Below are 15,066 nucleotides of genomic sequence, written 5' to 3' on the forward strand. Positions count from 1 at the left end.
CTCAGTAGCACATTCGGTTTTGGGGGTGGGGTCTTCCTAACCCTGCCTTCTGTTGTGTGTGCCACACACGTTTCATGTCCTGCTTTCACACCGCAGTTACGTGTCTACGTCGGTGTGGCGGGTTCATGATTATGAGACGTGTTAAGCACCGCCCCTTCTGGTGACCGTCTTTTTCTGGCTAGCAGGACCTCACTGTGAGTGTATTGGGCAATCGGGGAGTTGTCCCGTGTCTCTCCCATAGGTGGATTTCGAACACGAGATGATGAAAGAGAACAATAGGTTACTGTCGTAACCCCGGTTCTCGGAAAAATCGAGTGGAGAGATCCACCAGCTTTGCTCTGCTTGCCATACGAGAAGCGAATATACTTACTGATGTACAGTAGCGCATGCAGGCTATATATGCCCTATATGCTATATGCTATATATGTAAGGGGTGTGGCCTTGCCGGGCATTGGCTGCACGCTCTTGCCTGTCTTGTCAGACTTGGTGCATTTGGATGCTTCTGCAGAGGTCAGGTACGGATGCCCTTCCCATAGGTGATTTCTAAGCAATTTTGTTTAATTTATGTAGCCTACTTGTTGGGTAATGTTTGGACTGTTTATTGGGATTGTACAGAGCCCCTTATGATATGATGATGGGGAAAATATGAGATGGGAGGAAAACTGATAAGCATAGGCTATTTCAATAAAATTTTGCGAAACTTTGTCGTTGTCTCTAGCAAAAGAAAGGCATTGTTTTTTCCTCCCATCTCTTATTATTTCCATCACAAAAGTTTTTCAAGCGAACACAAAGTTTTTACTGACATCGACCGTCGATGACGTCACACAGAGTAGTACAACCATAGCCTACTCCAAAATACATGACAGGGGGGACACAAAAGTTTTGCGAAAGAAAGCCCTCAAATATCATATTTCCTCCCATCTGCTAGAAACAGTCCCTCTGTTTAGAAACATTTAGAATTTCCAGGCTTTCTGGCAGTTTTAAATTTGATGAACCAGGAGGTGGCGCTGTTGTCGATGCTCCAAGGCATTCATGATGCTTTATTCCCCACACTGTCCTGGAATTATTTAGTTAATTACAGGGTTTAAACCCACACAACCACCCTTTTCTCCCGCATGTTTTTTTTATTAAAAAATAAGTGCATCTACTCAATGTTTTGTCTTGCCCAGGCTACAAATAAATGGTTACATCCTACTATTACTAGAATAAACTACAATTAAGGTAATCAGTTACTTTTAGGTAATCCTGTCACTATTAATACAAATCTGGTTTATGTTTAGGTCAAGACAAGATATTTAGAAGAATGTTTTTATCCATACAATGTTAGAGTCCAAAACAACATTATATATTGTTGACTTTCCAGATGAAAGAAATTCATACAAGTTTTGAATGATATGGGGGTGGGTAAATGATGACATGTAAATAATGAATCACCCTTTTGAGCTCCAATGTTTTAATTGATTGTGCCAATCAAAATGTGACTTTGTTAAACTGTCCTTAACAATATTTTTCCTATAGTGGCCTAATATTAACGTTAGACAGCCTATCCACTTGGCAATTGTGTTTATTTAAATAGTCTATTCAGTTTCACCATTTAAATCTATTTTGACATGTATCTTGACTGAGGGGGCAGGATATAGTCTGGGTGAGAATTTCAGCCTCAAATAAAAATTGAGGTTGACTTTTTTCTGTATGGACAGAAACTATATCTTTTTCTTATTCAACAGAATAAAGGTTTGGAACATTTGGAATCATACATTTGGATTTGGAATCATATTAATAAATAATGACAGACTTTAAATTTTTGGGTGATCCATCCCTTTGAATTAGTTTGTGCTCAGAGACTTGATAATTTTGACTAGGAGGTAGGCCAATGCTATACTGGTTGCTTTGATTTGATCAAAGGAGGGATATATTTGATCAAAACTTAGGACTTTGGGTCTGAACAGTTCCCTGTGCAGCTGGATTCTGGATTTCTTGACAGAAAGACAGCAGGTGATCAGAGTCGGTAGAAACATCTCCTCCCCACTGACCCTTAACATCGGAGCTCCACAGGGCTGAGTCCTCAGTCCACTCCTAAACTCCCTGTACACGCAGGATTGTCTCCAATGTCATTGTTAAATTTGCAGATGACACAATGGTGGTAGGCCTGATCACTGACAACAACGAGTCAGCCTACAGAGAAGAGGTGCACACTTTGACATACTCTTGCCATGATAACAACCTCTCTCTGAACATTAGTAAGACCAAGGAGCTGGTGATGGACTTCAGGAAACAGAAGAGTGTTCACCCCTCCATCATCATTGACGGGACGTCAGTGCAGCAGGTAGTGTTCATATCAACAAGGACATCACCTGGTCGGTTCATACGGAATCAGTCGTGAGGAAAGCCCATCAGCGTCTTTTCTTCCTCAGGTGATTGAAGAAATTTGGTATGAGAGCATCCTTACTGGTTGTATCATCTCCTGGTATGGGAATTGCACTGCTCTCAACCGAAAAGCCCTGCAGAGAGTGGTTTGGACGGCTCAGCACATTGTTGGAGGTGAGCTTCCCTCCCTCCAGGATATTTACACCCAGCGATGTGTGAGGAAAGCACAAAAGATCAATCGAGACTCCAGCCATCCGAGCCATGATCTGCTTTTACTGCTGCCGTCTATCAGATGGTATCTCAGCATTAGGGGCCGTACCAGTAGACTTCGATACAGTTTTTTCGCACAGGCCATTAGACTGCTGAACTATAGCAATACATCGTAGAACACTTCACTTACCCTCTCACTGCACTTTATTAAATGTTTTTATTGTTATTTATATTGTTAATTGATCATACTGCCATGTAAGAGAGACATTTGTAAGAGCATTTCACTGCCAGTACACTTGTGTATATGATATGTGAAAATAAAAGAGAATTGAAATTGAATTGAATTGAGGTACTAGACTTTAGATATCCTTGAAAGGGACTTTGGTGGTACTTGGCCTGAAAAGTTTGCAAACCAATGCTTTAGATAAATAAATAAATATATTTTAATTGTTCTACAAAGTTGTAAAAAAATATATGTAAAGGGTTGATGCCAAACTGCTCCACTCATTTATTTGGAAAAAAAACAGCCCCAAAGATCACAACAAAATTGAAAAAAGGCAATAAAAAGTAACACCCATTAATCTATATATAGAAAGATCAACTATTGTTAAATTGTAATTGTTACCGGGAAAAAATAAGTGTAATTAAGCATGTAATTTAATGAGTACAGTGTTGCAGATGGAGGGCATCTGCTTTAAGTCATTTCATTACAATATTGAGACATGAAATGCCATTCCATTACAAAAAAAAGAATAACTGTTTTTTTTGTGTGTGTTAATCTTGTCTCTCTAACATTCAGGAGCGACAATGGCGTCCTCCATGAGTGGCTTGTGAAGTTCTGGATCCTGCAAAACCACAAACAAACATGAACACACAGAGCAGCTCTCAGAATCTGTCATGATCACAGTGGATTTGACTGATTGATTGATGTGATTGTGGTGATGATACAGTACCTTTTCATCCTCAGCCTTCTTGCACAAAGCTTTCCCGGTCAAAACACAGAAACTGATCGTCACACAGAGCTGAAGGACCGACAACACTATCAACATGACATCTAGTCCTTTGAAGGCCATCTAGAGGTGGGTAAATACATACTATTTTAGATATACAAAGAGTGCAACATGCAATATGGAGCCAGTTGCCAATTGGTAAAGTCATTGTGTTACTGCAGCTAAAAGCTACAGTTACTAGAAACAGTAGTTGTTTCCCAAATTACGCACTATACACTGTGCACTTATGCACTATGTACTCAATCATGTAGTGTATGAATTTTATAAGGTAATTTTTCATCCAGCATTGGAGTCTGATAGCCCCTCCCCCTCTGCTACATAATTAAAGCCAACAGTCCACACTTCGTTTTTCAGTTAACTACATGCATCAACTGGGTATTTAAAGTGCACTTTTTCATTTTGGAATTTTCAGTGAACACATTATTTGTACTATTTATACTACAAAATGGCATAGAGTGCATAAGTATGCAAATTGGGACGCATCTAGTCAAGCTTGAGACGCGTGCATGTGCGCATTGGCTGGTCTAGCCTGAAAAAGAAGCATTTTTAACACTATTTGAGCAAGAGAAACCACATCTAAATGACAGTTTGTGTCAGATTTAGTTGCGGATTTGAAGGGCTGCAACTAACAATTCTTTTGATAATCGACAAAGAAATTCCTTTTTGCCTTTTTGGAAAAAAAATGTCTCGGGTCACAACTGTAACCCTGGTTCCCTGAGACACTTGGGAACGCCTCAGCATGACTGGTATCTGAAGCAACTGTAAAATCATGGCAATCGGCGACAGCCTATGACGTCACTACTAGCACGACCAGTTTGTCATGATCCTGTCTCTCCCTCTCTTTCCCCCCCTGCTGGTCATTTTCACACTCACGCTTCCCTCCGGGTACTTGCATTCATTCATTCATTCACAGGCTCATTCATTCCACACCTGTCCCTCCTTTCCCCTCTGATTAGCGTCTCTATTTCTAGTTCTTGTCTATCTTTTGTTCTCTGCCAGATTATTAATTCTGTTTGCAGATGTGTCGCCTCGCTATCTTCCTCTCGTACTCTGTCTTGTCCTGTCTGGCACACGCTGATATCGAACCGATCTAACCAACTACTGGTGCTTACGTTAAGTCTATGCTCTACCCAGCTCGCCTGCCGTTGAATGCTGTGACCAGGACTCTCAGTGGGCATCACTATCTACGGCCGTCAACCACCTGTTTTGGATTTGTTTGAGAAAGACTTTATGTTTGACGGCTCAGCGGCCGACTTGCTTATTTACTATTAAAAGACTGTTAACTTGCCTTCGCCTTTGGATCCTTTCTCTCGTCTCGTGACACAGTTAGTATATAAGGGGCGCTTAGAGAACATGTCATCCACTTCACCATCTGAAAGGACTGTTCAGGAGGCAGCCCAGAGGTATGGCATGGAGACGCAGTGTGGCACCCTGGGGAGCAGGACTCAGCATAGTGCTTTCCAAACACTTACAAACAAGGGGAGTTACTCTGCTCGGCCCTGGACCTACAGAGCGCTTCTTTTTCAAAGCACTATGGAGCACCAGCTCTATCAGGAGCTGATCTACGAAGGGGGTTCACAAGAATCTCTCGACCTTTCAGACCAAACTCGGGGATCAAGGTTCTCTATAGGACGATCCTCTCAAACGAGGGAGTACCTACATCTCTAAAAAGAGGCCTGATATCGGGGCGGCCCAAAAATGGAGGGCTGGGCACACACGCATTTATGACCTTCCTGGAGCTCAGTGGAGCGGTGGTTTCAGCCTAATGACTCTCTAAGCAAGAGGCCGACTCACTCACTTCAGGGGAACTGTCCACCTGGAGTTCTGTGAAGCGGCGGTCTCAGCATAACAACTCTCTAAGCGGGAGGAGACCAGCTCACTCACCCCAGGGAAATTACCAACGTCGCCTTACCACAGGCCCGCGCTTGAGAACATCATCCACCTGGAGCTCAGTGGAACGGTATTACATATAACGGAATTCAGCGAATTCCCTTTCAAAAGGGAACTAATCCTTAAACTGAATATGTTTGGAAAAAAGTTTGATAAACAGTAGCTTGTCTTACCACCATCCAAAGAATCATTACCTCAGTGAGATTCTTGTAGTACAGACAGGTCTCCGTTGCCCTTCTCTCTTCAGGGGAAGGCGTTCTGTAACGATCATAACTATCATAGCCTGAATAATAATAATTGCTGCTTCCGGGACAAGGATTGTAGTAGCGTCCAATATAATAACTTGCAAAGTCCAATGAATACAGCACAACACCCGTGATAGCCAGTGCTGCACAGACTACATGCAGAATCATTCCGATGGCCAGCTGTAAAACACAAACAATATTTATACAGATATATATATATATATATATATATATATATATATATATATATTATATTATATTATATTATATTATATTATAATATAATATAATATAATATAATATAATATAATATAATATAATAAAATATAATATAATATATATATATATATATATATATATATATATATATATATATATATATATATATATATATATATATATATATATATATATATATATATATATATATATATATATATATATATATATATATATATATATGTATGTAAACTTGCAAAACTGGAACTGACAAAAACACAGATGCCTTTGATAGAAACTTACCAGACAAGAGGTGGGAAACTTAGCTCCAAGAATACACACAATTCCAGTTACAAGGAACTAAAAGACAAAAGAAAAAATATCTGTGCATTTTTTTTCTTTCAAATTTTTGCTTTAGATTTGAAGAATCAAACGAATGATACAGAATGAGATCCAAGTTTTACCATACTACCGAGCCAAAAGGGTCCCATGGCCATCATATATATGTTCCATGACCCAAGGCATAGAAACATGATCCCCACCACAATATTGAGGACACCAACTATCATCTGCACAATCTACGGAACAAGAGAACAATATTTTTTATGCCACCAGCTATCAAGAATCTTAAAATAAGAATATGCCTAGCTGGCACTATGACATTGTAAGCAAACCAATAAAATTTTGGCTTTCAGTGTGGACAGACTTTAGGTGTTTTTAAAATGTTTAAAAAGACATTGTACTGACAAAACCAACTGCAACCAAACTGTGAAATATTGTAAAAAAAAAAATGTAAGCATCTGAAATCTTAAACCTAGTCCCAGACTAAAATGCCTGTTTGCGTTGTCTTAACTGAAAACAACTTGAGTCGACAAATCTTAAAATATATTGGTGCCATTTTGTTCCAAGGTGCAAACAAGTGATGTTTTTTTATGCACATTTAAAATGCTACTTAAATGCCCTAATCCCTGTTTAAATTAAATCTATCCAAAGTAGTCTAAAATGACAAGGCCTGAAAATCAAAAAGGTTTTTTGCAATTAAAGTAAGTTTCTGACTCACCCCAAGAGCTGTGTGGATGTTTGTCAGCTTTCCTTTCATAGCCTGAGATATTGAACACACTGGACTGTGGCACAGAAAACCCAGAATCTGACACAGTACGGGCCATTTGCTCTTTGGGTTTGAGGTGACGGTGATGACCGTCAAACCCTCACCCTGAGACACTGTCAGAGGCATGCTGGAGATGGAAGTCTTCCCACAGCTAACAATGGCTGATCCTCCTGTTTACTGCATTAAACAATAAGGACAACAAAAGATTACAACTCATCATTTTTGAATGTAAATAAATTCATTATATCAGGTTTGGAGGATACAAAGCATTGACATTTATCACTTTAAATAGACTCACTAAATATTTTAAATTATAATGATAGTATGTAAATACAACAGATGATGAATATGTTTAATTATCGAAACAAATTTAGACCTGAATCAACGTTAGGAGGAGGAAACTGCAAAAATCCAACTGCTTATGTTTCCAATAAGGAAGTTGTGGTACTGCAGGCTGTTTAACCATACACAGTTTGTTCATTAATATTAAAATTGTCTTTTCATTTGTTGTTTTTTATGTTCATTATATTATTGTTAATTATCTTAAGAAACACAGTGTTAACTCAAAGTCTCAAACTCACCTTGTATGGCACGTCTATGTGATTCTTAGTCCAGAATAAAGATGGCACAACTCTCTGCAGGGTTTTTTCGAAGGCAGTTGTTTTTCCTGTCAGTAACTTCCTCAAGTTCAAACAGGTATAACAGGAATTTGTTCATGATGACGTGTCACGTGATACATGTTATTCTCACTCCACAATGTTGAATCATATAAGAGAAAGATTTAATGGATTTAGGGTGAATTTGAAATGCACTGATATAAAATAATTGATTTTATATATATCTGCTGTTTATTGCTACGGTAGTAGAGTGAGACTGGGGATTCACGTGTAATGTTTCCAAGTGGTCAAAATAGCTTAAATTTACAAATTACTACTACATTTCAGATTATCTATGAACATGTTAAGTGTCACAGTTATATTCAGATTGTTTTAGTTTTCATGGACATTCAGTTTGTTTTATTAATAGTTTTATTAGTTGTTTATTGATTAATAGTCACATGTATTCCTCTGTTCTATCTTGTTTAGGATTGCGCATTAGCTTTGTCCAGACTGAAAAATGTTTTTTTTTTTGTCACGATTCAAGCATTTAGAAACAACATTTATGAGACAGTTGTTGTCAGATTTCATTGGTGACTTTTAAATATGAAATTTAATCGTAAGCTTGGTGAAAAGTTTTGGAGAATTTGATGTTTTCTTCATTCAAAGAGAGAGGAGCTTCACTTGCATGCCTGCGTGGCATTTCAAAGATGGCCGAATATAGAATAAAGCACCCAGGGATGCAGACGCTTCTACAAACATTTGTGAAAGAATGGGTCGCTCGCTCTCAGGAGCTCAGTGAATTCAGGTGTGGTACCGTGTAGGTTGCCACCTGTCCATTTGTGTAATTTCCTCACCACTAAATATTCCACGGTCAACTGTTAGTATTATAACATAGTGGAAGCAATTGGGAACAACAGCAACTCCGCCACAAAGTGGTAGGCCACGTAAAATCATAGAGCGGGGTCAGCGCATGCTGAGGTGCACAGTACGCAGAAGTTGCCAAATTTCTGCAGAGTCAATGGCTACAGCATCCAAACTTTGTGTGGCCTTCAGATTAGCTCAAGAACAGTGTGTAGAGAGCTTCATGAAATGGGTTTCCATGGCTGAGCAGCTGCATCCAATCCTTACATCACTAAGTGCAATGCAAAGCATTGGATGCAGTGGTGTAAAGCACGCCGCTACTGGACTCTAGAGCAGTGGAGACGTGTTCTCTGAAGTGACCAATCACACTTCTCTGTCTGGCAATCTGATGGATGAGTCTGGGTTCGCGGTTGCCAGGAAAACGGTACTTGCCTGATTGCATTGTGCCAAGTGTAAAGTTTAGTGTGAGGGTGGATTAAGGTGTGGGGTTGTATTTTAGAGGTTGGGCTTGGCCTCGTAGTTCCAGTGAAAGGAACTCTTAATGCTTCAGCATACCAAGACATTTTGGACAATTTCATGCTCCCAACTTTGTGGGAAAAGTTTGGGGATGGCCCCTTCCTGTTCCAACATGACTGCGCACCAGTGCACAAAGTAAGGTCTATAAAGACATGGATGAGCGAGTTTGGTGTGGAGGAACTTGACTGTCCTGGTCACTTGACTGAGTAGTGACCTCAACCCGATAGAATTACTTTGGGATGAATTAGAGCGGCGACTGCGAGCCAGGCCTTCTCGTACAACATCAGTGCCTGACCTCACAAATGCACTTATAGAAAATGGTCAAAAATTCCCATAAACACACCCCTAAACCTTGTGGAAAGCCTTCCTAGAAGAGTTGAAGCAGTTATAACTGCAAAGGTTGTGCCAACTCCATATTAAACCCTACGGATAAAGAATGGATGTCCACTAACTGCCCAGTTTGACCTCCATGCCCAGCGGTGAGGACCATCCAACTCCGTCCTAAAATTACTCCGTAAAGGTGACGAGTGGAAAACCCCCTTTGTGACCCCCACAGGGCACTATGAATATCAGGTAATGCCCTATGGCCTGTCCAACTCTCCAGCCATCTTCCAAAACTACATGAAGTCTTCTGAGATTTCCTCCAGAAATTTGTCATAGTATATATTGACGACATCCACTCCAGAACGCTGGCCGAGCACCATCAACAAGTTAAACAAGTTCTTCACCGTCTGCATCAGCACCAGCTTTATCTAAAGCTTGAGAAAGTGTTCCACACCCCCTCCGTCCAGTTCCTGGGGTACATCATTGACCAGAGTGGCATGAAGATGGACCAGAGGAAGGTGATCCACAATCAAAGAGCTCCAAAGATTTCTCAGCTTCGCCAATTTCTACCGCCGCTTCATCAAGAACTGCAGTATCCTCAGTGCACCCCTCACTTCTCTCTTGAAAAACCGGCCCAAGTCTCTGTCCTGGACACCAGTGGTCACCAACACCATCACAAAGCCACAAAGCTGCATTCGTCTCCGCCTAGTCCTTCATCATCCCAATCCTGACCTGCCCTTCGTCGTAGAAGTCGATGCCTCATCCACGGTGGTCGGAATGGTGCTCTCCCAATGGCAGGGTGATCCTCCACGACTCCATCCATGTGCCTTCTTCTCCAAGAAGCGGTCCCTGGCGTAGCAAAATTATGAGATCCTAGCCATCAAACTAGCTCTTGAAGAGTGGATGACCCTGGACCTAAACTGAAATCACCAGTTTGAAGTCTTCAATACTTACGCGAGGCCAAGCAACTCAACCCAGGTCAAGCAAAATGGGCATTATTCTTCACCCAGTTTAAATCCCTAGTCACATACCGTCCAGGACACAAGAACTGTAAAGCTGACACGCTCTCTCGTCTTCACACACCTGATCCTGAATCTTCCATCCCTGAACCCATCCTCCAGCCATTATAGCTAGTCCCATCCAGTGTGGTTACCTCGTTTTTCAAATAGCCTACATTTTCTGAATGTTATTTATATATAAAATCATTTATGTTATTCAAGTAACGTCTTTAATGGGAACTTATTTTTATCATTAGTTACGTGAGGCAAAAGTAGTTAGAATGAAGAATAAACTGAAAAGCGCGGCATTTCAACAACTTACGATAAAATAATTTCCTCTTTGCTTTCATCTGACCGTTCTGGCATACTGGCACAGCAGCTGTCCACCAAGTTGAAATATTAAGGTTTAAACAGTCTGAACATTCTTTTTAAACAGCAACGGTGTTGACTGATGAATTTGCACATGGTTTCTCTTTGTCGCGTATTAAAACACCACATAGACATAGACAAACAACATTGAAAAACTTGATTTTCACCTTCTTTAAGATCCAGCAGATGGCGCTGTTGTCTATGCTCTGTGGCTTTGAAAATCTGGTTCATGTTTGGAAAGATAATATATTTATAAGAATGTTTTTATCCATACAATGTTAGTGGAGTCCAAAACAACATTCTCTATAGGGTTGACTTTCATTGTATGGGAAAAACAAACAAAAAAACCCACTAATACTTTTTTATTTTTATATCTTCTTTTGAATTCCAGTTGAAAGAAATTCACACAAGTTTTGAGCGACATGAGGGTGACATGACAGACTTTTCATTTTTGGGTGAACTATCCTTTTAAGTTTACACTCAAAGGTTTTACTTGGTTGCCATGATTTGATTGAAGGTGGTACCAGAAGAGGTGTTGTGCTGAATTTGGAATTAAATTAGTTAATAATTAAGGGCTTTTAATTTTTGGGTGATCTATCCCTTTAAGTTTGTACTTGGCCTGACAAGTTTGTGCACCACTGCTTTAGATGACATGTATCTGCTAAATTAATACATGTATGTTTGTCTGGGAGTTGTTTTTTTGTTTGTTTTTTTAAGTTGAAATAAATACACAAAAAGGATTGATGCCAAAGTGTTCTAGTCATTTATTTAAAAAAATAACAAATAAAAACAGCCCCAAAGATCACAACAAAATTGAAAAGGGCAATACAAGGTAAGACCCATTATTCTATATATAGAGAGAGAAAGATCAACTTTTTTAAAGGGAACAAAAAATAAGTGTAATTAAGCATGTAATTTAATGAGTACAGTGTTGCAGATGGAGGGCATCTGCTTTAAGTCATTTCATTACAATATTGAGACATGAAATGCCATTCCATTACAAAAAAAAGAAGAACTGTTTTTTTGTGTGTGTTAATCTTGTCTCTCTAACATTCAGGAGCGACAATGGCGTCCTCCATGAGTGGCTTGTGAAGTTCTGGATCCTGCAAAACCACAAACAAACATGAACACACAGAGCAGCTCTCAGAATCTGTCATGATCACAGTGGATTTGACTGATTGATTGATGCGACTGTGGTGATGATACAGTACCTTTTCATCCTCAGCCTTCTTACACAAAGCTTTCCCGGTCAAAACACAGAAACTGATCGTCACACAGAGCTGAAGGACCGACAACACTATCATCATGACATCTAGTCCTTTGAAGGCCATCTAGAGGTGGGTAAATACAATGATTTTAGATAAACAAAGACAGTGCACTCATATTATTTATGAATAAAGTGCAACATGGAGCCAATTGTCCCAATGACGCACTATACACTATGCATATATGCACTATGTACTCAGCCTTGTAGTGTATGAATTTTATAAGGTTATTTTTTCATCCAGCATTGGAATCTGATAGCCCCTCCCCCTCTGCTACATAATTAAAGCAACAGTCCACACTTCGTTTTTCAGTTAACTTAAAGTTAAAGTGCACTTTTTCTTTTGGGAATTTTCAGCACACTACTCGCAATATTTATATTACAGAATCGCATATAATAGTGCATAAGTATGCAAATTAGGACACATCTAGTCAAGCTTCTGAGACGCGTGCTTAGGACTGCATGTGCACATTGGCTGGTCTAGCCAGAAACAACCAATTTTTTAAACACTATTTGAGCACAAGAAACAACATTTATGGGACAGTTCATGTCAGATTCCCCTATTCAAGTAGATACGACTTGGTCTTAGATTCCCCAAATAGAGTGCAACCATCGGGTTCCGGAAGTAAAAACTCCATTCATTTTCTCCATAGGGCAATCAAGATTTTTAACAATAACTTATAAACCTTGAAAGACAGACCTAATGTGAGCTACAAGGTTGTCAATCGGTGGTATTTGCGTCTGTTGAAGACATTACACTGCATTATTTCAACTTATTTTTAAAGTAATCGTGTTTAACAGATGAATTAGTGGTGAAAAACTACATTACCCATAATGCTGTACAGCAGTGGCTCTCAAATTGGGGAACGTACCCTTGGGGTATACGTGAGGTGACGGGGTACGCAAACAAAATGCTGAGTTTCGCTGTTCATTTAATTCTACCCCACCTTAAAATAACATTAAAACGGAGCATGTTTTCTAGCAGATAATAGGCCATAAATACATGACATCCAATCAAATTACCTCATCTTTGGTGATCAAAACCAATAGGTTGCGTGCACATTATGATGCCTTGGCAAATCGCGCTACATTACTTTGTAAAAGTGGGGATTTAACACTTACTAGAATGAAGAACAATTATAGAAACAGAACGAATCTGCGACTTTGAACAAATTGAGAGAAACAATGATTAAATGACCCATTCCTAAATACAGCCACTTGCTTCACTACTGAATGAATGAATGATTCGATGATGATGACTCACTCATAAATGACATGAGGCAAGTGACTTGCCGCCACCTACTGGCGGTTCATTTAATATTTAAGAGTATCACTTAGTTTTTACCATCATTGCATATTTCTCTATTGGACATTTTTAAATGCACTGAAAAAATCTATTTAAGGGGGGAAATAGTGTTCCTTAATGAAAAAGGTGTGACTGAGGGAAGAGAGGGGGTATGCAGAAAGATGAGAACTGAAAAATTCCACCAATCAGAGAGTCGAAACAAGCAGCTTCACTTAATCGGTCTTGTAAATATTTGTGTAAATATAGCATATTTTGCAAATAAACTTAAAATATATTGTTTTTATTTATATAAATCAACATTATGTTTTGTGACGTGTCCACCCAGAGGAATCAGCGTCGCCCTGGCAACAACACACCTGCACGTCATCACCATGGGCTGATCGGTCACAGCTGCACCGCATCAGCTCGGAGACACAAAAGCAGCTACGGCTGAGCATACAGACAGACTCTGGTCTCGAGCTGAATGTACTGCTGGACTAACCTCTCTCTTTGTTCTCCTAGAAAGCAGCGAGTGACCGACAGCCCACTTCACTGGAGCACGTTTGGGACACCCACTTTCACCAGGATCGAGCACCACACGGGACGAGGATTCACCAGCCATCACACACCGGCTCACGAACTGTTTTCACGTTTATCACGAGCACTGTAAATAAAACCCACCCTCCGGGGCCTTTTCACTCCACCTGCCTTGTCGTGTGATTCCTCACCCCGTGACAGTGGTGGAGAATGCGGGCAGAAGCGTGAGGAATCACCGACAAGTTCACCGCACCCAAATCCTAATCTTCTCTGTTTGTTTTTTTTTTTCTGCACGCCAGGACCCGGAAGTAGCGCGCTCGCTCCCCGAAGATGGAGGAAGTGTTGCAGCGCCTCACGGAGGTGAGCATCCGCCAGCAACAAATCGCGGAACACCTCGCCACCCGCCAGGGCAGGACGGAAGATGAACTGACCGCCATCCGTCTTGCCGCTGCCCAGCGCGTTCCGCTACCTGATCCGCGTGCCCAAGCCACCCGCCTACTGCCGAAGATGACGGCGGATGATGACGTGGAGGCTTTTCTGCAGGTCTTCGAGACCACTGCCCGGAGCGAAGAGTGGCCAGAGGGCGATTGGGCACGCGCGCTGGCACCTTTGCTGACTGGAGAAGCCCAGCGGGCTTATTTCTCACTTCCCCGTGCGATCGCTGAGGATTATGACGAAGTCAAGCGGGAAATCCTGGCGAGGTTGGGGCTCTCATCTATCTGTGCCGCCCAACAGTTTCATGAATGGGAATTCAAGCCTCGTGTGCCAGCCCGTGCCCAAGCAGCCGACCTGAAACGCATCGCGCATCACTGGCTGATGAAAGGAAGTCCTACGGCAGCTCAGGTAGCGGAACGGGTGGTGGTCGATCGCCTCCTCCGTGCTCTTCCCCGTTCCATCCGGCAGGCGGTCGGAATGAAAAACCCGGCCACCACCACGGACCTCGTGGAGGCGATCGAGCTGGCGGATGCCATCCACCACCGTGAGGCAGGGGAGCAAGCGTTGCCGTTTCCCCGGAGGGTGCTCCAGGAGCGACGGCCGTTCGAGGGCACCTCGCGACCAGTAAGCAGGCCGACGGTTCCCCCGCCGCGAGACGAGCCCATGCCCAGCGCCGAACCCATACCGCCTCCGCGTGCGTGGCTGGCAGGCTGCATCGTCCACCAGCGGATGCCATCGGGAGCCCCGGAAGCAGACGTGGTGATCGAGGGAAGACACTTCCGAGCCCTGCTGGACTCTGGCAGTACGGTCACCCTCCTCCAGTCAAGAG

At 41.5% G+C, this 15,066-nt stretch overlaps 2 protein-coding genes across 5 annotated transcripts in view; both read right to left on the minus strand.

Moving 5' to 3' along the window:
* Positions 1 to 2,765: 2,765 nt before the first annotated feature.
* LOC307138156 (uncharacterized protein) lies at positions 2,766 to 7,724 on the minus strand. Of its 3 annotated transcripts, none has more exons than XM_079836319.1 (8): positions 7,631 to 7,721; positions 7,426 to 7,503; positions 7,002 to 7,226; positions 6,406 to 6,519; positions 6,245 to 6,301; positions 5,672 to 5,902; positions 3,531 to 3,650; positions 2,777 to 3,422 (listed from the first exon to the last, which is right to left on the minus strand). In XM_079836319.1, the coding sequence occupies exons 3-8, from the start codon at positions 7,173 to 7,175 to the stop codon at positions 3,366 to 3,368; spliced, it is 753 nt and encodes a 250-aa protein (XP_079692445.1). In that variant the 5' UTR covers positions 7,176 to 7,226; positions 7,426 to 7,503; positions 7,631 to 7,721; the 3' UTR covers positions 2,777 to 3,365. The 3 variants fall into 3 exon arrangements, with proteins under 3 accessions (XP_079692444.1, XP_079692445.1, XP_079692446.1); XM_079836320.1 differs by having other exon boundaries at positions 7,002 to 7,219; positions 7,631 to 7,703; XM_079836318.1 differs by lacking the exon at positions 7,426 to 7,503 and having other exon boundaries at positions 2,766 to 3,422; positions 7,631 to 7,724.
* A 3,374-nt stretch (positions 7,725 to 11,098) lies between these two features.
* The window catches only part of LOC307138158 (1-phosphatidylinositol phosphodiesterase-like), a 32,827-nt gene continuing 28,859 nt past the window's right edge, over positions 11,099 to 15,066 (minus strand). For both annotated transcript variants that reach the window (XM_079836323.1, XM_079836324.1), the window contains 2 exons: positions 11,928 to 12,047; positions 11,099 to 11,819 (listed from right to left, as the gene is read on the minus strand). In XM_079836323.1, the coding sequence (XP_079692449.1) occupies positions 11,763 to 11,819; positions 11,928 to 12,047 (177 nt within the window). In that variant the 3' untranslated portion in view covers positions 11,099 to 11,762. The remainder of the gene's footprint in view (positions 11,820 to 11,927; positions 12,048 to 15,066) is intronic.

Source organism: Gobio gobio (assembly GCF_949357685.1).
Source record: "Gobio gobio genome assembly, chromosome: 15".
Classification (NCBI taxonomy): domain Eukaryota; kingdom Metazoa; phylum Chordata; class Actinopteri; order Cypriniformes; family Gobionidae; genus Gobio; species Gobio gobio.

Bases quoted from the DNA above. Each gene is read 5' to 3' on its own strand.
- LOC307138156 (XM_079836318.1), bottom strand. From the start codon at position 7,175: ATGCCTCTGACAGTGTCTCAGGGTGAGGGTTTGACGGTCATCACCGTC. The intron at 5,903-6,244 runs GTAAGTTTCTAT...TGTGTTTTACAG, and splicing joins AGTTTCCCACCTCTTGTCTG to CTGGCCATCGGAATGATTCT. The intron at 3,423-3,530 runs GTACTGTATCAT...GTGGTTTTGCAG, and splicing joins AGAAGGCTGAGGATGAAAAG to GATCCAGAACTTCACAAGCC.